Source organism: Nycticebus coucang, chromosome 12, assembly GCF_027406575.1.
Source record: "Nycticebus coucang isolate mNycCou1 chromosome 12, mNycCou1.pri, whole genome shotgun sequence".
NCBI lineage: Eukaryota > Metazoa > Chordata > Mammalia > Primates > Lorisidae > Nycticebus > Nycticebus coucang.
In genome coordinates, this window is record NC_069791.1 from 99,151,952 (window position 1) to 99,171,956 (window position 20,005).

General features: G+C 54.4%; 2 protein-coding genes across 2 annotated transcripts; both read left to right on the plus strand.

The window, feature by feature from the left end:
* The first annotated feature begins 1,226 nt into the window (after nucleotides 1-1,226).
* ATP6V0C (ATPase H+ transporting V0 subunit c) lies at nucleotides 1,227-7,258 on the plus strand. The gene is made up of 3 exons (XM_053556182.1): nucleotides 1,227-1,484; nucleotides 6,224-6,407; nucleotides 6,541-7,258. Exons 1-3 carry the CDS (start codon nucleotides 1,406-1,408, stop codon nucleotides 6,743-6,745), a joined length of 468 nt encoding a protein of 155 aa, XP_053412157.1. The 5' UTR covers nucleotides 1,227-1,405; the 3' UTR covers nucleotides 6,746-7,258.
* A 149-nt stretch (nucleotides 7,259-7,407) lies between these two features.
* Nucleotides 7,408-19,519, plus strand: AMDHD2 (amidohydrolase domain containing 2). Its single transcript, XM_053556183.1, has 11 exons — nucleotides 7,408-7,543; nucleotides 7,635-7,771; nucleotides 7,848-7,987; nucleotides 17,279-17,333; nucleotides 17,493-17,705; nucleotides 17,788-17,876; nucleotides 17,958-18,102; nucleotides 18,171-18,278; nucleotides 18,435-18,503; nucleotides 18,856-18,957; nucleotides 19,265-19,519. The coding sequence occupies exons 1-11, from the start codon at nucleotides 7,461-7,463 to the stop codon at nucleotides 19,351-19,353; spliced, it is 1,230 nt and encodes a 409-aa protein (XP_053412158.1). The 5' UTR covers nucleotides 7,408-7,460; the 3' UTR covers nucleotides 19,354-19,519.
* The last annotated feature ends 486 nt before the right edge of the window (nucleotides 19,520-20,005 follow it).

Below are 20,005 nucleotides of genomic sequence, written 5' to 3' on the forward strand. Positions count from 1 at the left end.
GAAGGTGGGGCCAAAGCATCCGTCAGGCTAGGCCAGGAAAGTGACCCCACTGCCTAGGGAAGAAGCTATTGAGCCCGCACTCAGGCGATTCAGGAGGAAGACCCAACCCTGGAATGAGGATTGAAGACTCAAGGGAGACCCAGGCCTGGTGGCAGCTGGCCAGGGGCCCTGAAAAAGATGGGATGGAGAGGGCAACTGGGAGCCAGTGCTGGTGGGTGGAGATAAGACATTGGCTGGAGTTTGGGGACTGCCACACCAGGATCAGCACAGCAGCGTTAGCTCTAATTGGGGGTGCCTGCAAGGAGGAGGAACAGCTCCTCTCTTCGAGGGTGCTCCAGAAAGAAAGGTGGCTCTTCAGTCCTGGGTTTTACTTGTGGGGTCAAGGGACAGGCAGGAGGAACCAGACGCCAGAACGTGCAGATATTCTTGTATCCTTTGGAGCCTCCACACGTCGCAGCACTTACAAGTCTTCAAACCCATCACGCCTGAATCTTGAGGTGAACACCCACCAACTAATGTTTGCATCCCAGATGCGAGGAAGGCACGATGCTGGGGAGGGGGTCTCATTTTTCTCAGAAGCGAGAGGTGAAGTCACCGGCCGCTGAGTCTGAGAATGGTGGGTGGGTCTGGAGGAGACTGGGTACGGGGTGGAAGGAGGCCGGGAACCCTGCAGGGCTTCGGCCCTAGACCAGGATTTATACGTGGGGGTTGGAGGCGCTCCCCGGACCGAAGCAGAGGAGACTAGCGAATCGCAACCGGTATCTCAGACCCGTAGCTCGCCCCATGAGATGTAAGGAGATCCTGGTGAGACCGTACACCAGCCCCGCGCCCTGTGGAGTTAGGCCCCGGCCTGGGGCAAGGCCGCGACCGCCCCTGCGTTGCAGGAGGGCCGGGAAAGCTAGGAAGTGTCCCTGAGACCTAGCACCTGCAGGAGCAGCGCAGCCGCAGAGAAGGCGGGGCACGTCCAGGTTCCGCCCCGTATGCTAATATGGCGCGCTAACACCCCGCCCCGGCCCGTGGGTCGGACGGGTCCAACGCAGCGAGTTCGAGAGGCTGGCGGAGTCCAGAGGCGAACCCGCGCAGGCGGAGGTGGGGCGTGATCAGGTGCCAGGGCCGGGCTGATGCGCTGACAGCATAGCTCGAAAACGGTCAGCTTGGGTGGTCCTGAGCCATGGTTCCACCGCCGGCGCGAAGTGGTACAGCCCTCAGGGGCGGGGCCCGGGTCATGTGATGCAGCCGCGGCCGCCATTTTGTTCTGCGGTGCTGGTATTTAGAGCGCAGCGGCTGCCGGGCCGGATCGCCTTCGCTACCACCTGTCCGCTGGTCTTTGTGCCCGCCTCCCGCGCCCTGCCCGCCTCACCCCCTGCTTCGGCCTACAGAGCTCATCCCCTCCCTACCCGTAGACATGTCCGAGTCTAAGAACAATCCCGAATATGCTTCGTTTTTCGCCGTCATGGGCGCCTCTTCCGCCATGGTCTTCAGTGGTGAGCGCCGCGGCTGGAGGGGCCCGCGGGGCGGGGGTGGCTGGGGGCGCGCGAGGGATTCGGGCCTGCAGCTCCGCGGGGTCCGATGTGTGACGTCACTCTGACGCAATCTCGAACTGTTAGGGCCAGCCTCACGTGACTGCAGGTGGGGGTCGGGGCCTTGAGGGTTCCTAGGGTGCGGGCTTTGGGATTCCCGGGATTCTCGGGCCGGCGGCCCTGCCAGCAGGCCGTGTCGGTGCGGGGGTGGGGCGGCGGCCCTGCTGCCATCTTAGCCCGGGAAAAGCGAAAGGGAGGCTGGGGTGGGGGCGCGGGGAGCGGCGCGCGATCTTGCGCCTGCTCCTCACCCCTCCCAGTTTGCAGGCAGGTGTGACATCACACCTCAGAAAGCTCCTCGTCGGTGGGCGGCGGCGGTGTTAGGGCGAGGGTCAGTCTCGGGAGCACCTCAGAGGAGCGTCCCTGATTATCCCGGGCCGGTGGGAGCCTGTGTCTCTGCCAAGGTCCATAACCCTTGCCTTTGTGGTGGCCCGTCCCTGGCGGGGATCAGGTGGATCTGTACCAGAGGCAGGTGCTTCCGGTTAGAAGTGGTCACGATTTCCCAATAGCCCGGTCGTGTGGGCTGGTTGGGAAAGCTGGGCTGACACGTGGGACCTGAGAGCCCTAGCAGAGGCAGGAGTAGGAGTGTACAGAAACGGAGGGGTAGTGGAAAGACAGGTTGGCTGTGTGTATGGACGTTTGATGCTGAGGGTCTGTGCTTTGGGGCAGGCGAGAAGGTGGCATGGGGTGTCAAATTTACAGAATTTAATCTTTGTTTCTTAGGAGAGTCTTACAGTTCTGACTATAATGAATGGATGGGTACTTGAATGAATGACTTTCACTTTTCCTCTCTGAGGTCTGGAGTTGGGAGGGGCTGCCCTGGACCTGGAGAAAGGTCCTTCCAGGGTTCTTGATGGCACCCTGCTTTTGAAGTTAGGCCTTGACAGACCTGGGTTGTCAAATTTAGTGGAAATTGATCTGCCTGAAGGTCTGGCACCTTGGCTTAGGCTTGTAATCCTGGCATTCTGGGAGTCCTAGGTGGGTAGATTGCCTTAGTTGACAGGTTTGAGACCAGCTTGATCAAGAGAGACAAACAGCCAGGCGTAGCAGGTTTGCTACTCAGGAGGCTGAAGCAAGGGAATCTTTGAGCCCAAGAGTTTGAAGTCGCTGTGAGCTATCATGCCAGGGTACTCTACCGGGAGTGACAGAATGAGACAATCTCAAAAACAAAAGGAAAAAGAGATTGGTCTAGGCCCAGGAATGTGGAACCCAGGGAGGTAAGTTCTGGTCCAGTCTCAGCCCCTGTGGACTGGTCTGGCCTGGTCTCCACCTCCACATTAGGTCTGGTTTTAAGCTTTGATGACTATGATCTCGCCCTGCCCCACCCTCTTGCTGGAGTGGGGGAGGTGCACAGTTCAGGTATGTGGAGAGTTTGAACTCCAAACATTCTCTGCTGACTGTAAACACCTGTGGGGTGGGGGCTCAGGGACTTTCCTCTCTGGGGGGGCCCTCCCTTTGCTGGGCTTGGCTGCCAGTCATTTGTGGCTGAGCTAGACCTGCTGTGCCTATCGGGTGTTAAGTAAGGGGTCATTTGTGGTGGGAGAAGTGGCTTAGACTTATCCTCCCTTCCAAGGCACTGCCTGCTTTTTCCACACCTTCAGGGTTCCCTCAGGTGCTGCCATACACTCCCACCCCCATCTTCTTTTGTTTGCCTCCAGAATGCCTCCTGAGGCTCTCTCACCTGGTCACCTGTGGGTACTGCTTTGGCTACCATTCATTCACTCACCTGCAAATTTTGATTGAGCTCCTACCGCACACTAGGTGCCAGGGGTATTAATAAATAAAGACCCCTGCCAATGTGGGACTCACATTCTGGCTGTCACTGTTTGCTCCTGAAGCCCTGAGTTTTCCCTGTACCCAGCTCTCTGTTTCCCTCTCCATCAAGAGCCTATACGTGCTTTGCAACAGTGTCTGGTAAGCAGGTGTCTGGAAATGATTGACGACAGGATATCAGTGGGCAAGGCCTTTCCTACCAACCTGGGGGTTGGGGCCTGCATGCTCCTGGTGGCCCCCACGCAGCTCTTCTCTGTGCACACTCAGCTCCACTCTTGTTCCCCATGTGGGGTTCAGGGTGGCCCTGTGGTAGCTAACCTCTTGCCTGGCCTGCTGTGTCAACTTCTGACTTCATTTTTGCTCTCCAGATGTGGCTTTCCCTGGAAGTTGTCTTCATCTCTTGTGCTTACCGGAATAACAACCCCCCCCCCCCCCCCCCCCCCCCCCCGTCTTCCTTGGCCTCTGCTGTTGCTGCCAGGTTGACACCAAGCTCTATCCCAGCTCCTAGCACTGCCTGCCTAGGATTTGGCTGACTGGTCTTAAACCAAATGAAGTCTGTGCACATCTTTCAGGCCCCATTCTGCATTCCACTTTCCACCTTCCCCTTTTTTCTTATGACAGACATCCTGTTGATTCCTTCTTCATCATATCTTCCAAGAAGCTGTCATTTGCTCCCTTCCCATATTTTCTGTGACTTGCTCTCTGTCATGGGCACCTTGAAGTTGGTACTTGTGTTCCGCTCACTCTGTTACTGTGGGCAGGTCTGGCTTCTGCAGTCCTGGCAGGCTCCACTTCCAGAGCTAGTGTCTGGGGCCCTCCAGGCCTGGGCTGGTTTTATCTTCTGCCCTCTAGCTCCTAGTGGTCATCCCTGTTTCTTCCCTTGTTTCTTTGGTTGCCTCCCTCCCTCACCTCATCAGCTATACCAGTGGTTCTCAACCTGTGGGTCGTGACCCACAGGAACTATTAAAGGGCCACGGCATTAGGAAGGTTGAGAACCACTGAGCTACACGATCTCCTTGCTTGCTGCTCTTCTGGACACTGACCTTGTAGGATCCCACTCCCAGTGGTGCTGAGTTCTCTCTGTTCAGCCTTCTACCCAGCACTACATGTCAGTCTCTGCTCTCCCTGTTCAGTAGCACAACTCCAAGGGTATGAGTCATGCTCTAGTCTCTGGCAGATACATGGTGCTGGGCTGCAATGGGAGTCCACAAAATACACTGTAACTAGAATTCCAGGACAGGCTCTGGAAGATGGGCTCCAGGCCATTTTAGAGGTGGTGTAGGGGAGGCAGTGTGGATGCCCCAGCATCCTTCCTCCCTCTTGTCTCTCCTTGTCCCTCACCGTCTTGTTTGGCACCTCCACAAACGCTGTCTAGAGTCATTTTACCTTCTTGGGCTGTCTTCCTGGGGCATTGCCCCAACTTAGCACCACCTTGTCTGTGAAGCCCTTCACCAGACCTCCCATCACCCTTCTCTCCACTCTGCTGGGATATGTTTGTATCTGTGGAGGTCATCATGCTGGTGTCTTCTGAGCCTTGGGAAGGAGAGCCCTTCTGATCTCACTCTTGCTTAGTGCTGAGCACACAATAGGCATCTTTTGTGGCCCAAATAGACCAATAAAATGTGCAGGGGAATGGCTGGGGCAGAATGTCCCTTCTGCCTCTGACTTACATTGTCTTCTTTGGGTCAGTGCAATTGCTGATCTGCTCCCCAAAAAGGACCATGGCAGAGATGGGACATGGAGCTCTGAATGCAGCATGCTCAAACAGCTTAGTAGGCCCCTGTGGTGGCCCTGGAGGGTGGTGGCAGAAGTTGGAGGAGTCATTTGAGCTCCCTGTGTTTCTACTGTATTTTGATATTACTCTCCACTTTAAGAATAAAGGACAGGAGGGGAATGAAAAGTTGCTGAAAAGGAAGGCAGCATCCTTTTAGGAGAGGGGCAGGACAGCTCCAGAGAAGGGCCACCCCTAGAGTTTTGCCTGCCCTATACCATTATGGTGGGAGGCTCAGCAGCCCAGCCAGGCTCCAGGCCTCATGGTCAGGCTAGGTGAGGACTCCAGCAGCCCCGTTCTCTCCTTGGTTCACCCTTTCTCTTCTCTGATTATTACAGAAGATTCTAATTTGTCAAAGGTTTAGGGTCTGCCATGTGGCTGAGGGTGCCAAGAGCTGCTCTTTATGGCATTTAGCCTTCCCAGCGGCATGTTTAGTGCTGGGCATTGTGGGAGGTTTGGTGCAATGGGCAGGGAGGGAAGAGGCTGTGGCCTAGGAGGGCAGTCGTCAGGTCAGCTGCTTCTGACCCTGCAGTCACACCCTGTGGCAGTGGCTATAACATCTGGCCCGTGGTGGCTCTTCCAGCCTATTGTCCCTGGGCAGTACCCTAGGGGTGGGCTCGCCTGCCCTGGCCCACTATCTAGGCTGCTGAGATACAGTCAACTTAGTACTTTCCAGGCCGCTCCTGAGTTGAGTGCTTGGGATTCTGGTTGATTCAAGGGTGCTCAGAATCCCAGGCAAGGCTCCTGGATCCCAGCAATCTTCAACACCATGTGGCTAGGCTGCCTGACGTGTGTGTGCAGCCAGCCATATTGAAGCTCCCAGGGTATATGCAGCAGGCTTGGGCAGTGCTGGGTACCACAGGCGGGGTTGCACAGCAGAACTGCGAGCCTTAGATGGGCTGAAGGCTATAAGGGACACTGCTGGCGGAAGAGCTAGCCTGTATGGGTGAGGGGGTTTGGGGTTGGCTGCTGTGTCTGGGTGCCTTCTGCAATCCTTCTACATGTGGTTGCTTGGATAACTCACAGGTGTGCTGCAGCCATCCCCTCCAGCCCCCAAGTGACCAGTGTACTGCTCTAGGCTTACCTCATTCCCCTCCCACAGCCCTGGGGGCCGCCTATGGCACGGCCAAGAGCGGCACCGGCATCGCTGCCATGTCTGTCATGCGGCCGGAGCTGATCATGAAGTCCATCATCCCAGTGGTCATGGCTGGTATCATTGCCATCTACGGCCTGGTGGTGGCAGTGCTCATCGCTAACTCCCTGAACGACGGCATCAGCCTATATAGGTGAGTGCTGGGGCCTTCAGGCCTGGGAACTGGGGGGAGAAGGATGTTGGGCCTGTGGATGGGCCCCCACTGCTGTCCTCCCATGGCACGCAGGCTGCTGCTGACATCAGGTCCGTGTTTCTTCTACCCCCAGGAGTTTCCTTCAGCTGGGCGCAGGCCTGAGTGTGGGCCTTAGCGGCCTAGCGGCTGGCTTCGCCATCGGCATTGTGGGGGACGCTGGTGTGCGAGGCACTGCCCAGCAGCCGCGCCTGTTCGTGGGCATGATCCTGATTCTCATCTTCGCCGAGGTGCTCGGCCTGTATGGTCTCATCGTTGCCCTCATCCTCTCCACAAAGTAGTCCCTCTCTGAGCCCACCAGCCACAGAATATAATGTAAAGACCACCCCCTCCTCATTCCAGAAGGAACAGCCTGGCACAGCACGGGGCGCCCCCTAGTCGGTCTTGTACATGCGCAGTGTCCTAGTGCCCATCATCTGTTTTCCTGGCCTTGCCCCTGCCGCCCCGTGCCGTGGACATCTGGGCCCCCTCATCCATCCTTCCAGGCCCTGGCCAGTGAGGATGCAGGCCGCCGGCCACCCCACCACCTGCTTTAGAGTGCTGTGTATAAGGATGAATTAGAGTTGTCATTTTTCTCTTCACTGGATGTTTATTTATAAAGATTTGATCTGTTCATATGTCTGTGGAGAAGCCCTCATCTTCCTACTATATAGTAACCCCTAGGTAGTGTCACGCTGTGGGTCCCCGTTTGCTGAGACTTATTGGATGAACCCCCTTCCATCGGGCCTTGGGGGTGTGCCAGACCAGGCCCGGAGCTGTGTCCAATAAAGTTCTCGGTTGTGACTGGAACCAGTGTTCAGACCAATTGTGTGTGCGTGTGTTTATGTGGGGGAAGGCAGACCAGCGACCGCCGCGTTACGCCGGCTGTTGGGTTGCTGCCGGTCACGTGGGCCGCCGGTATCACGTGGGCGGGCCAGTCACGTGGAGCGTCGGCTCGGTCAGCTGAGGGTCACGTGAGCGCGCCGGCTCCGGGCTGTCGGCGCCGCTGGGCTCACGATGCGCGGTGGACAGGGCACGGCGCGGGCTCCGGTGTTCCAGTTCACCAATTGCCGCATCCTGCGGAGCGGGGTGCTGGTCAGGTGTGCGGGTCCGGGGGGTGCGCGGGACGGGGCGGTGCGGGCCGGACCGGGAGCGGGACGGCGATTCGAGCGCCCGCCGCTCTGTCTGCAGGGAGGACCTGTGGGTGCGCGGGGGCCGCATCCTGGACCCGGAGAAACTGTTCTTCGAGGAGCGGCGCGTGGCCGATGAACAGCGGGACTGCGGGGGCCGCATCCTGGCGCCCGGCTTCATTGACGTGCAGATCAACGGTAGGGCCCAGGGCGGGGCAGGGGACCTAGGGGGAGCTCCGAGCACCGCGCGACTCCCACTTTTATTTGGCCGCAGGTGGATTTGGTGTTGACTTCTCCCAGGCCACGGAGGATGCGGGTTCGGGGGTTGCCCTGGTGGCCCGGAGGATCCTGTCGCATGGTGTCACTTCCTTCTGCCCAACCCTGGTTACTTCCCCGCCGGAGGTTTATCACAAGGTGTGGTCAGGCTCTGGTCTTTTTATTCTTCCCCTTGAGATAGTCTCATGCCGGCATCCTGGGTAGGGTGCCATGGCGTCATCGTAGCTCACAGCAACCTCAAACTTGAGCTTGAGCAATTCTACGTGCCTTAGCCTCCCGAGTAGCTGGAACTCCAGGCACCCGGCCACTAGGCCTAGCTAGTTTTTCTATTTTTAGTAGAGACAGGTCTTGCTTTTGCTTAGGCTGGTCTAGAACTTGTCTCCCAAAGTGCTAGGATTGGCTCCAGACTCTGGTCTCAAGCAAAGGGGGCCACAAGGGCCTGCTGGAACAACCAGCACCTTAATTTTCAAATTCCATGTTCCCCCTGCCTCAGCTCGCACCCCTTGATGCCTGAGTTTGGCCTCTGTTGGCCTCCCTCCACCTGGGCCTGGGGTCCCACTGCAGGGCTTTCTCTACTTGTCTATCTTCCTGGCTACTGTCCCCACACTTGCTCACTCAGCACCACGCCCTGCATGCTGGCTGACCATGCTTCAAAACAGCCCCCTGGGCTGGGTGCCTGTGGCTCAAACGGCTAAGGCGCCAGCCACATACACCTAAGCTTGTGGGTTGGAATCCAGACCCAGCGGCCAAACAAGGACGGCTGCCACCAAAAAATAGCCTGGTGTTGTGGCAGGCGCCTATAGTCCCAACTACTTGGGAGGAGGAGGCAGGAGAATCGCTTGAACCCAAGAGTTGGAGGTTACTGTGAGCTGTGATGCAACAGCACTCTACCCAGGGCGACAGCTTGAGGCTCTGTCTCAAAAAAAAAAAAAAAAAAGCCCACCAACCAAGGTTGTTAGGACTTGTTGATGGCCAGATCAGTCACTTGGTCAGCTCCTTAACTTGTCTGTAGTTGTGATTCTTCCCTCCCCATCCTGTGCAGCTCTGGGCTGCATTTCCCGCTCTTCTCCTTTCCTTCCACCCTAAGAGGGGTTCAGTTATCCTTGGTCTGATTTTTCTTTAAGTGTTTACTTTTTACCCAGTTTTCTTTGTGGCATTTTATTCAGGTTCTTCCTAGCTGTGTGTATGTTGTTTTTCCTGAACTGTTTAGAGTAGGTTGCATACAATTATGCCTGTTTATTCCTTAATACTCAGCTGTTTCTTTCTTTTTTTAAGAGACAGAGTCTCACTTCATTGCCCTCAGTACAGTGCTGTGGTGTCACAGCTCACAGCAACCTCCAGCTCTTGGGCTTAGGCAATTCTCTTGCCTCAGACTCCTGAGTAGCTGGGACTAGCAGGCACCTGCCACAACACCTGGCTATTTTTTTTGTTGCAGTTTGGCCAGGGCCGGGTTTGAACCAGCCACCCTTGGTATATGGGGCCGGTGCCCTACTCACTGAGCCACAGGCGCCGCCCATACTTAGCTGTTTCTTAAAAACATGGATATTTTCTCTTCGTTTTCTTTTTGTGTTTGTGAGACAGTCTCAAGCTGTTGCCCGGGGTAGAATGCCTTGGGTCATATAGCTCACAGCAACCTCCAACTCTTGGGCTCAAGTGAGCCACTTGCCTCAGTTTTTCTACTTTTTTTTTTTTTTTTTTTGTAGAGACAGAGTTTCACTTTATTGCCCTCGGTAGAGAGCGTCACACAGCTCACAGCAACCTCCAACTCCTGGGCTTAGGTGATTCTCCTGCCTCAGCCTCCCCAGTAGCTGGGACTACAGGTGCCCGCCACAACGCCCGGTTATTTTTTTTTTTTTTTGTAGAGACAGTCTCACTGTACCGCCCTCGGGTAGAGTGCCGTGGCGTCACACGACTCACAGCAACCTCTAACTCTTGGGCTTACGCGATTCTCTTGCCTCAGCCTCCCGAGCAGCTGGGACTACAGGCGCCCGCCACAACGCCCGGCTATTTTTTGGTTGCAGTTTGGCCGGGGCTGGGTTTGAACCCACCACCCTCGGCATATGGGGCTAGCGCCCTTACTCGCTGAGCCACAGGCGCCGCCCAACGCCCGGTTATTTTTTTGTTGCAGTTTGGCCGGGGCTGGGTTTGAACCCGCCACCCTCAGTATATGGGGTCGGCGTCCTGCTCACTGAGCCACAGGCGCCGCCCAGTTTTTCTACTTTTAGTAGAGACGCCGGTCTCACTTTTGCTCAGGCTGGCCTGGAACTTGTGAGCTCAAGCAATCCACCTGCCTCAGCCTCCCAGAGTGCTAGGATGACAGGCATGAGCCACCATGCTCAGCCAAACATGGGTGTCTTCTCATGAACCCATAATAGCTTGTGAGTTTAGGAAATCAACACTGTTAATTTTTTTTTTTTTTTTTTGAGACAGAGTCTCACTTTGTTGCCCTGGTAGAGTGCCATGGCGTCATAGCTCACAACAGCCTCCAACTCTTGGGCTCCAGTGATTCTCTTGCCTCAGCCTCCCAAGTACCTGGAGCTACAGGTACCTGCCACAATGCCCAGCTATTTTTAGAGACAGGATCTTGCTCTTGCTAAGGCTGGTCTTGAACTCATGAGCTCAGGGTAATCCACCCGCCTTGGCCTCCCAGAGCACTGGGATTATAGGCAGGAGCCACCTCGCCCAGCCTTGTTAACAATATTTTAGTTGACTAGGTGTGTTTTAGTTTGGTCAGTCGCCCCAGCTGTTTTTTGCCTCAAGTACAGGATTCATGACGTCATGATGACCGTGCCGGTGACTCTGGAACACAGAGTCAAAGCAGGGAGTTGTTGAGGTTGAGTGTGGGCTTTGGGATTAAGTTTTCTGGGGGTGGTCCTGGCCTCTGCCTTCATGTGTCAGTTGGAAGACTTGGAACAACCTTACTTCCTTCTGACCCGATTTCCTCAAATCTAAAGTGAGAATAGCAACAGTGCACTTGGGATATATTAAGCACTCAGTATATCTCAGCTGTGGATGTCTTTCTGGGAATTTTCCACAACTTTCCCACCAGAGTCAAATGTTAAAAACTAAACTCATTTTCCCAACAGAAACCAGCACCTGGTTCTGCCAGCTGCTCTTCTAGCCCCTGGGCCCTGGAAGAGTGACCTTTCCAAGATCAGGACACCCCACCCTCCCCCCAGCCCTGCAGCATTCCTTTACTATCTGCTGAGCCTTCTCTCCCCAGGTGCATTCCTATCTGCCCCTCAGCTCACTGCCTGGAAAGCCTTCCCCTTACTCCTGTGGCAGCCAGCTAGCCCCAGGCCTCTTTGCCAAGCATTGCCCACTCTCCACCATGCCAAGTTCACTGCCAATACTAGGAGGAGGAGACTGGGGAGTAGGACATTTGCTTCCCACATTCCCTGTAGTCCAGGTGCCTTATATAGACCCTTAGGCAGACACTTCCAGGATGAAGGCCTTCGGAGGCAGAGTGTAAAACTGTTGATGGAAATTACATAGTGCTTTGGATGTAAAAATTTACTCTCAATTCTCTTAGAAACCAGACAACCCTTCACTTGTCTCTCCTCCCCACTGTCCACCCCTTTTCCAGGGTCCATTTTCATTTTACTCCGGGTGGAATTGGACAGCCCCTCTGCCAGAAGTTACCCAGGTCTTTTAGTGTGTTCTGGTCCATTGAGATCACTTGCTCCTTTTTGGGAGGTTTCCTTCTCTGGCCCTGCCGTTTGCTGCCATACTTAGAGGCAATCTGATCAGGTTGTTCTCTGCTTCAAGCCTGTTATCTGCTGAGTCAAGATCAGGTACTTCCACAGAATGACAGCCAGGTTACTGCTTCTGGCCCCACACGCCCTCTAGTTGGTGCTCTCTTGATTTCCCTTTATAAAGGTCTGGAAAAACTCAGCCATTATGGGTTTTTGGGGGGGTTTTTTGAGACAGAGTCTCACTATGTTGCCCTCTGTAGAGTGCAGTGATGTCATAGCTCACAGCAACCTCAAACTCTTGGACTTCAGTGATTCTCTTGCCTCAGCCTCCCAAGTAGCTGGGACTACAGGCGCCCACCACAATGCCCTATATTTTGGTTGTAGTTGTCATTGTTGTTTGGCAGGCCCAGGCTGGGTTTAAACCCGCCAGCCTTGGTGTTTGTGGCCAGTGCCCTAGCTGCTGAGCCTACTGTGTTTTTTTTTTTTCTTTTTGTAGAGACAGCGTCTCACTGTACCGCCCTCAGTAGAGTGCTGTGGCGTCACACGGCTCGCAGCAACCTCCAGCTCTCGGGCTTAACGCGATTCTCTTGCCTCAGCCTCCCAAACAGCTGGGACTACAGGCGCCCGCCACAACGCCCGGCTATTTTTTTGTTGCAGTTTGGCCGGGGCAGGGTCCGAACCCGCCACCCTCGGCATATGGGGCCGGCGCCCTACTCACTGAGCCACAGGCGCCGCCCTGTGTTTTTCTTTTTCTTTTCTTTTCTTTTTTTTTGCAGTTTTTGTCCGGGGCTGGGTTTGAACCTGCTACCTCTGGCATATGGGGCCGGCGCCCTACCCCTTTGAGCCACAGGTGCTGCCCCTCTTTTTTTTTTTTTTTGAGACAAAGTCTCAAGCTGTCGCCCTGGGGAGAGTGCCATGGCGTCACAGCTCACAGCAATCTCCATCTCTTAGGGTTAAGTGATTCTCTTGCCTCAGCCCGCCAAGTAGCTGGGACTACAGGGACCTGCCACAACGCCCAGGTACTTTTTTGTTGCAGTTGCATTGTTGTTTTTAGCTGGCCGGACTGGGTTTGAACCCGCCGGCCTCATTGTATGTGCCCAGTGCCCTGCCAACTGAGCTAGGGCACCACCCCTACTGTGTTTTTCTTAATCTTTTGTTCGTTTGTTTGTTTGTTTGTTTTTTGAGTTAGAGCCTCAAGCTGTCACCCTGGGTAGAGTGCTCTGGCATCACAGCTCACAGCAATCTCCAACTCCTGGGCTCAAGCGATTCTCCTGCCTGTGCCTCCCAAGTAGTTGGGACTACAGGCGTCCGCCACAATGCCTGGCTAGTTTTTGGTTGCAGCTGTCACTGTTTGGCAGGCCAAGACTGGATTCGAACCCACCAGCTCAGGTATATGTGGCTGGCGCCTTAGCTACTTGAGCCACAGGCTCCGAGCCTGTTTGTTTTTGAGACAGAGTCTTATTTTGTCACTCTCAGTAGAATACCATGGCATCATAGCTCACAGCAACCTCAAGCTCTTGGGCTCAAGCCATTGTCTTACTTCAGCCTCCTGAGTAGCTGGGACTAGGTTCCCTCCCACATTTTTAGAGAGGGAGGTCTTACTCTTACTCAGGCTGGTCTTAAACTCTTGAACTCAAGCAATCCACCCATGTCACAGAGTGGTAGGATTACAGATGTGACCCACCACGCTGGCCTTTTTTTTATTTTTATTTTTTTTGTAGAGACAGAGTCTCACTTTATGGCCCTCAGTAGAGTGCCGTGCCCTCACACAGCTCACAGCAACCTCCAACTCCTGGGCTTAAGCGATTCTCTTGCCTCAGCCTCCCAAGTAGCTGGGACTACAGGTGCCCGCCACAACGCCCGGCTATTTTTTGGTTGCAGTTTGGCCGGGGCCGGGTTTGAACCCGCCACCCTCGGTATATGGGGCCGGCGCCTTACCGACTGAGCCACAGGCGCCGCCCTTTTTTTTCTGTTTTTGAGACAGAGACAGAGTCTCATTATTTCAGCCCTCGGTAGCGTGCTGTGATGTCACAGCTCACAGCAATCTCAAACTCTTGGGCTGCTTAAGCAATTCTCTTATCTCAGCCTCACTTGTAGCTGGGACTACAGGCACCTACCATGATGCCCGCTATTTTTTTGTTTTGTTTCTTTTTCTTTTTTTTTATTTTTTTATTTTTTTGTAGAGACAGAGTCTCACTGTACCGCCCTCGGGTAGAGTGCCGTGGCGTCACACGGCTCACAGCAACCTCTAACTCTTGGGCTTACGCGATTCTCCTGCCTCAGCCTCCCGAGCAGCTGGGACTACAGGCGCCCGCCACAACGCCTGGCTATTTTTTTGTTGCAGTTTGGCCGGGGCTGGGTTTGAACCCGCCACCCTCGGCGTATGGGGCCGGTGCCCTACTCATGAGCCACAGGCGCCGCCCCTGTTTTGTTTTGTTTTGTTTGTTTAGCAGGCTCAGGCTGTGTTCAAACCCACCAGCCCCAGTACATGTGGCGGGCTCCCTAACTGCTGAGCTACAGGCTCTGGCCTTTTGAGTCTCAACTCAGTTGCCTCGGGCTAGAGTGCTATAGTGTCAGCCTAGCTCACAGCAACCTCAAACTCCCAGGTTCAGGTGATCCTCCTGCTTCAGCATCCTGCATAGTTGGGACTACAGGCACTCATTACAACGACTGGTTAATTTTTTCTATTTTTAGTAAAGACAGGATCTTGATCTTGCTTAGGCTGTCTGGAGCTCCTGAACTCATGCAATCCCTGCCTTGGTCTCTCAGTGTGCTGGGCATGAACCACTGCACCCAGCCCTTTTTCTTAATCTTTAGTGAACTTTTATATCTATTTGGCTTGTTAGAAAAAGCAGCAGTCCTTTTCCCCAGTCAGTTTCTACTGTAGGGATAGTCACTCTAAACTCAGCTGACTCTTTGGAATTTGCCCCCATATCTCTAAAAAATAAGCTAGTATTTCTATTCAGCTTCTCAGTTTAGGGCAGCTTCTCTTGCTTCCCACCAGAACAGATGAGGATTAGCTCTCATCTCTTTCTGTCCCCTCATCATCCCTAGGTACCGCACATGGATCAGTCAGCAGATTGTGTGAAAAGGCTTGCAGCGCAGCTACATCTTCTTACCTGTCAACTCTGCTTTCTTGGAGTCAATATTTTTTGCTTAGTTTGTTAGCTACCATCTCAGCTCCAAGTTTCCTACCCATTGTTCCTCTGTTTCTGCAGAAGCTTTTGGGATATGCTATCTCAACTCTGGGAACTCCCTTCTGGTTACTTGGAGGAGTCTCCTGGCCTCTTGATACTGAGTCACTCATGTTCTAGATCTGATGTCTTTCTTTTTGCTGGTTTATGGCATCATTTTGGTGGAGCACTTCAGAGTAAGGACAGGTCAAGTTTTTGAGATCTTAACCACTCAAGAGATTGATGGCTTGGCTGAATTAGAATGCTAGATTAGAAGTCATTTTTTTCTAGAATTTTAAAGGCATTGCTGTGTTCTCTTTTTAACTTCTTGGATTGCAGATGAGAAATCTAAAGCTATTTGACCCCTAACCCTTTGTTGGTAAGCTGTTTCTTCTCTCTGGAAGCTTGTAAGATCTTTCCTCTGTCTGGATCCTGCAATCTCAGGGTGGCACACCATGGGAACTGGGGAGTTTATCCATTTTGCTGGCTGTTGGAAGCTCAATTTTTGGTTTTCCTTTGCTTTTGTTGTATTTCTTAAATGATTTTTCCTTTCCCATTCCTCTGTTGTTTTCTTGTTGGGAGTCCTGTTATTGCTGTTACTCCACTCTTGGACTTCTTAGACCAGTTCTCTACTTTTTTCATTTTCTTTCTCTTTGACTTTATTTTTCGGACACTCCCTCAACCTTTTTTTTTTTTGCAGTTTTTGGCCAGTGCTGGGCTTGAACCTGCCGCCTCCAGCATATGGGGCCGGTGCCCTACTCCTTTGAGCCACGGACGCTGCCCTTTTTTTTTTTTTTTTTTTTAATAGAAATATAATCCCTGTCACCCAGGCTGAAGTGTAGTAGGGTCATCGTAGCTCACTGTAACCTCCAATTCCTGGACTCAAGCAATCCTCCCACCTCAGCCTTCTGAGTAGCTAGGGGTATAGGCACACGTCGCTGTGCCTGGCTAGTTATTTTGTTTGTTTGTTTTTTCTTGAGACAGAGTCGCAAGCTGTTGCCCTGGGTAGAGTGCCATGGCATCATAGCTCACAGCAACCTCCAACTTGGCTCAAGCGATCCTCTTGCCTCAGTTTTACTATTTTTAGTAGCGATGGGGTCTTGCTTTTGCTCAGGCTGGTCTCAAACTCCTGAGCTCAAGCAATCATCTGCCTCCACAGTGTTAGGATTACAAGCGTGAGCCACCTCACTTGGCCACCAGCTATTTTTTACATTTTTTGTACAGGTGGGGTCTTGATCTGTTGCCCCAGATCAAGAGTATAGCCTGTAGCTGGGACAACAATTTATACACTGCATTTGGCTCATACTTTTAATTTTGTTTTCTCCAGTGTTCTTTTTCTTTCTTTCTTTCTTTCTTTTTTTTAAGAGACAAAGTCTCACTTTGTCGCCCTCAATAGAGTGCTATAGCGTCACAGCTCACAGCAACTTCCAACTCCTGGGCTTAGGCGATTCTCTTGCCTCAGCCTCCCGAGTAGCTGGGACTACAGGCGCCCGCCACAACGCCTGGCTATTTTTTGGTTGCAGTTTGGCTGGGGCTGGGTTTGAACCTGCCACCTTCTATATATAGGGCCGATGCCCTACCCACTGAGCCACAGGCGCCACCTGCAGTGTTCTTTTTCTAACATCTTGTTCTTATTTATGGAGGCAAACTTCTTGCTGCCCTGAGGGTGTTAATGATAGCTCTTTTCTCTGTCTTTGTCTCCTCCCAATTATGGCTTCCCCCTATTGCTGTCCTCTTGTTTGTTGTGCTCTGTCTTCTTTTCCAGGCTTTCCCAAGCTGCATGGCAAACTGCTAAGTTTGTTGCTTTCTGAGAACAGACTGGGAGCACTTAGCCTGGAGGTGGGGTTTCCTGGGGATACCCAGAAGTCAGTCTCCCCGGGTCCTTTCTCTTGACCTGGTCAGGTCCCTGATGAAGAGGAAACCGCCTGTCTGTGCTGAGGGCCTTACAGAACACAGACTTCTGGTTAATTACCTGCTCCCTGCTGTGCCTTGAACTTTCCCCTGGCACAGAGGGTTTACTTCCCTGCATGCTCCCTAGGCACACTTGAGCTAGGGGTGAAGGGAAGCCAGCTTCTCCTTAACCAACAGTATCCTTTGTTGGTTCCCATCACCCCACTTTTCAAGGTACCAGATGCTGACAAAGCCTGAGCCCATAGGGATCCCTTTCCCCACCTTGTGCACCTTTGTAGGTCTGCCCAATGTTGCCAAGCTGACTCTGTGTGTCCCTCCCCCTTTTGCTTTACTCCCCTGAGTTTAAGCCTCTTAAAAAATCCCCTTAGTTTTGTTTGGGTTGGGGAGTTCTAGTGGAGGATGGAATCTGGCCACCTTCCTTGAACCCTGCTCTTGGCCATGTATCCCACGGTGGGACACCTGAGATTTTCCTGACTGACTACAGTTAGGGGCCTTTGGCCACCATCTAATACCTGAGGGGATGGCCAGTGTGGGCTGGAATGGGGGCTGGGCTCTGAACTCTGACCCACTGTGATCTCTGACCTTGGCTAGGCTGTGACCTCTGGACACTGGGCTGTGGAGCCAGGGCTTTAACAGCTGGTTCCCCCCAGGTCCTTCCTCAGATCCCTGTGACGCGTGGTGGTCCCCATGGGGCAGGGGTCCTCGGTGAGTGGCTGACCCCCTCCCCACTCTGCTCTGAAAGGCTCCTGGGGTACCCATTGGCAGCCCCATCCCCCTAGATGCCCAACAGGGGAGGGAAGATGGGTAGGTGAGGGGCTGGGGTGGGTCAGGGGCCTGCTGGAGCTGCTCTCTTCCCCTCCTCAGGGCTGCACCTGGAGGGTCCATTCATCAGTTGGGAGAAGCGGGGTGCACACCCTGAGGCCCACCTCCGCTCCTTTGAGGCTAACGCCTTCCGTGATATGCTGGCCATCTATGGGTCCCTGGACAATGTCCGAATTGTGACCCTAGCCCCTGAGCTAGGCCGCAGCCTCGAGGTGATCCAGGAGCTGACGTCCCGTGGCATCTGTGTATCCCTAGGTGAGGGGGGACCATTGCCATGGGTGGACCAGCCGGGGTTCCTGGGCCAGGTGCAGAGTCTGAGTCCAGGTTGCCTGCCCAGGGCACTCGGTGGCTGACCTGCGGGCGGCAGAGGCAGCGGTACAGAGTGGAGCCACCTTCATCACTCACCTCTTCAATGCCATGCTGCCTGTGAGTGCTGCCCCAGCTCCCAGGGGCATAGGGGTTGGCAGCCCTCCTGTCACTTAGCTGTCTTCTCCGGACCCTCTGTAGTTCCACCACCGTGACCCAGGCATCGTGGGGCTCCTGACCAGTGACCGGCTGCCCCCAGGCCGCAGTATCTTCTATGGGATGATAGCCGACGGCATGCACACCAACCCTGCTGCCCTGCGCATTGCCCACCGTGCCCATCCCAAGGGTGAGCTGCAGGGCAGGATGGGATGAGTAAGGCAGCGGGAGGCAGGTTGTGAGTCCCTTCTCCCCCAGGACTGGTACTGGTCACCGATGCCATCCCTGCCCTGGGCCTGGGCAATGGCCGACACACACTAGGGCAGCAGGAGGTAGAGGTGGATGGGCTGACAGCCTATGTGGCAGGTGAGTAGCCCTCTCCCCACTGACTGTCCACGTGAGAGCAACCCCTTGGGTCCCATAGGGAGGGAGGAGAGAACCCAAGTATGTCCTACTCGGCTCTGGGGCCTGGCCATGACTTCGTGGCCCACAGCCCCCCAGAGCTTGGCCTCTGTTCTCAAGGCACCAAGACGCTGAGTGGCAGCATAGCCCCAATGGATGTCTGTGTCCGGCACTTCCTACAGGCCACAGGTCAGTGAGCTGGTGCTGAGCTTCTGCATGTGTGCACTGGGGGCCAAGCCTGCATCTGGGAGAAGCTGGGAGGAGAAAGGCTGTCCAGTTCCTGCCCTGCATCCTTTGTCGATGGTGGTGGGTTCTCAAGACATGGACTAGACCCTGGGATACTGCCAAAGCCCTGCCCACAAGTTCAGAGGCACCAGGCACTCAGTGACTCTTGCTTAGGGTGACTGTCACCCTGAAGACTCGGAGCTGGGGTCCTTGTTAACCTGTCACAAAGTTCTTGAGATGGGAGTTCTGGAGCTGTTGGGTGCTGCTGGCACAGCCATGGGTTGGGGATTGTCACCAAACTCTGTTTCCTGAGCAGGCTGCAGTGTGGAGTCGGCCCTGGAGGCTGCATCCCTACACCCCGCCCAGCTGCTGGGGCTGGAGAAATATAAAGGAACCCTGGACTTTGGAGCTGATGCAGGTTAGGACCAAGAAGGGTGGGTTTTTCTCAGTGCCCCCTCTCAAGCAGCCCTGCCCTGCCACCAGCCTTAGTTTGGGCAGGGTGCCTGTTAGGCCAGGCTTTTTGGCATCCAGGACAAGGCATGGCAAGGGCTTGCAGAAATTGTCCCTTGTCCTCATGCTGGGAGTTGGAGCATTTTGTTCCAACAGTGCTGTCAGTCTGTGATGGGTCAGGGAGTCCTGCACAAGTGTGTCCCTGGGCCTCAGTTTACCCACCAGCCTTGGGTTGTGGGGAAGGACTCCTTTTTTACTGCTGCATTCTGACTCAGACTTCGTGGTGCTCGATGATTCCCTCCATGTCTGGGCCACCTACATCTCGGGTGAGCTGGTGTGGCAGGCGGAGGAGGCCAGGCAATGATGAGAACTTCAGCTGGAGTGGACACCTCGCCTCTGCTGTACACTGTCGGGGTCAGGCAGTCGGGGAGCTGGCCTCTGGAGAGCGAATATGATCTTGTCCCAGGCTGACACCCATGGCGCAGGTGGCCACCTTGGAGGGGACTAGATAAACTCGTGCTCAGCAGGAACTCACCCGTCTCTGGGTTTTGCTTGCATTCACAACATGGCTCCTTGCTGTTTACTCTTGCCCTGACACCCTCCTAGGGACAGTGTTTGGGGTTTGGGATGGCTGGATTCCAGCTCAGCCTGGGCTTTGTGCTGCATCAGTGGAGGAAACAGGACTCCTGTCTGGTAGGTGGCCCTGTCTGAGGCCTGCAGACACACAGGAAGACGTTAAGGTGAGAGGTGAATGAGACAAGTGGGAAAGCTGGTCAGGACTGGCACCCTTGGGGTGGAAACTATGGGCTCCATGTGGGAGAGTGGATGGGAACAGGCCTGGCACAGCAAGTGTGGACAGTGTCAAGAGCTTGCAATCTGCAGTCCTGAGCTGGGTGGACACAGTGGAGGCCCAAAACCTAGTTCTGGGCAAGGGGCCTCTACTTCAATACTTGACCTTCAGGAAGGCGTCCACATTGGCCTCAGAAGCCTCTTGAATACAGGATGTTCCTGAGGGC

Bases quoted from the DNA above. Each gene is read 5' to 3' on its own strand.
- ATP6V0C (XM_053556182.1), top strand. From the start codon at position 1,406: ATGTCCGAGTCTAAGAACAATCCCGAATATGCTTCGTTTTTCGCCGTC. The intron at 1,485-6,223 runs GTGAGCGCCGCG...CCCCTCCCACAG, and splicing joins TTCCGCCATGGTCTTCAGTG to CCCTGGGGGCCGCCTATGGC. The intron at 6,408-6,540 runs GTGAGTGCTGGG...TTCTACCCCCAG, and splicing joins GACGGCATCAGCCTATATAG to GAGTTTCCTTCAGCTGGGCG.
- AMDHD2 (XM_053556183.1), top strand. From the start codon at position 7,461: ATGCGCGGTGGACAGGGCACGGCGCGGGCTCCGGTGTTCCAGTTCACC. The intron at 7,772-7,847 runs GTAGGGCCCAGG...ATTTGGCCGCAG, and splicing joins CATTGACGTGCAGATCAACG to GTGGATTTGGTGTTGACTTC. The intron at 18,103-18,170 runs GTGAGCTGCAGG...CTTCTCCCCCAG, and splicing joins CCACCGTGCCCATCCCAAGG to GACTGGTACTGGTCACCGAT.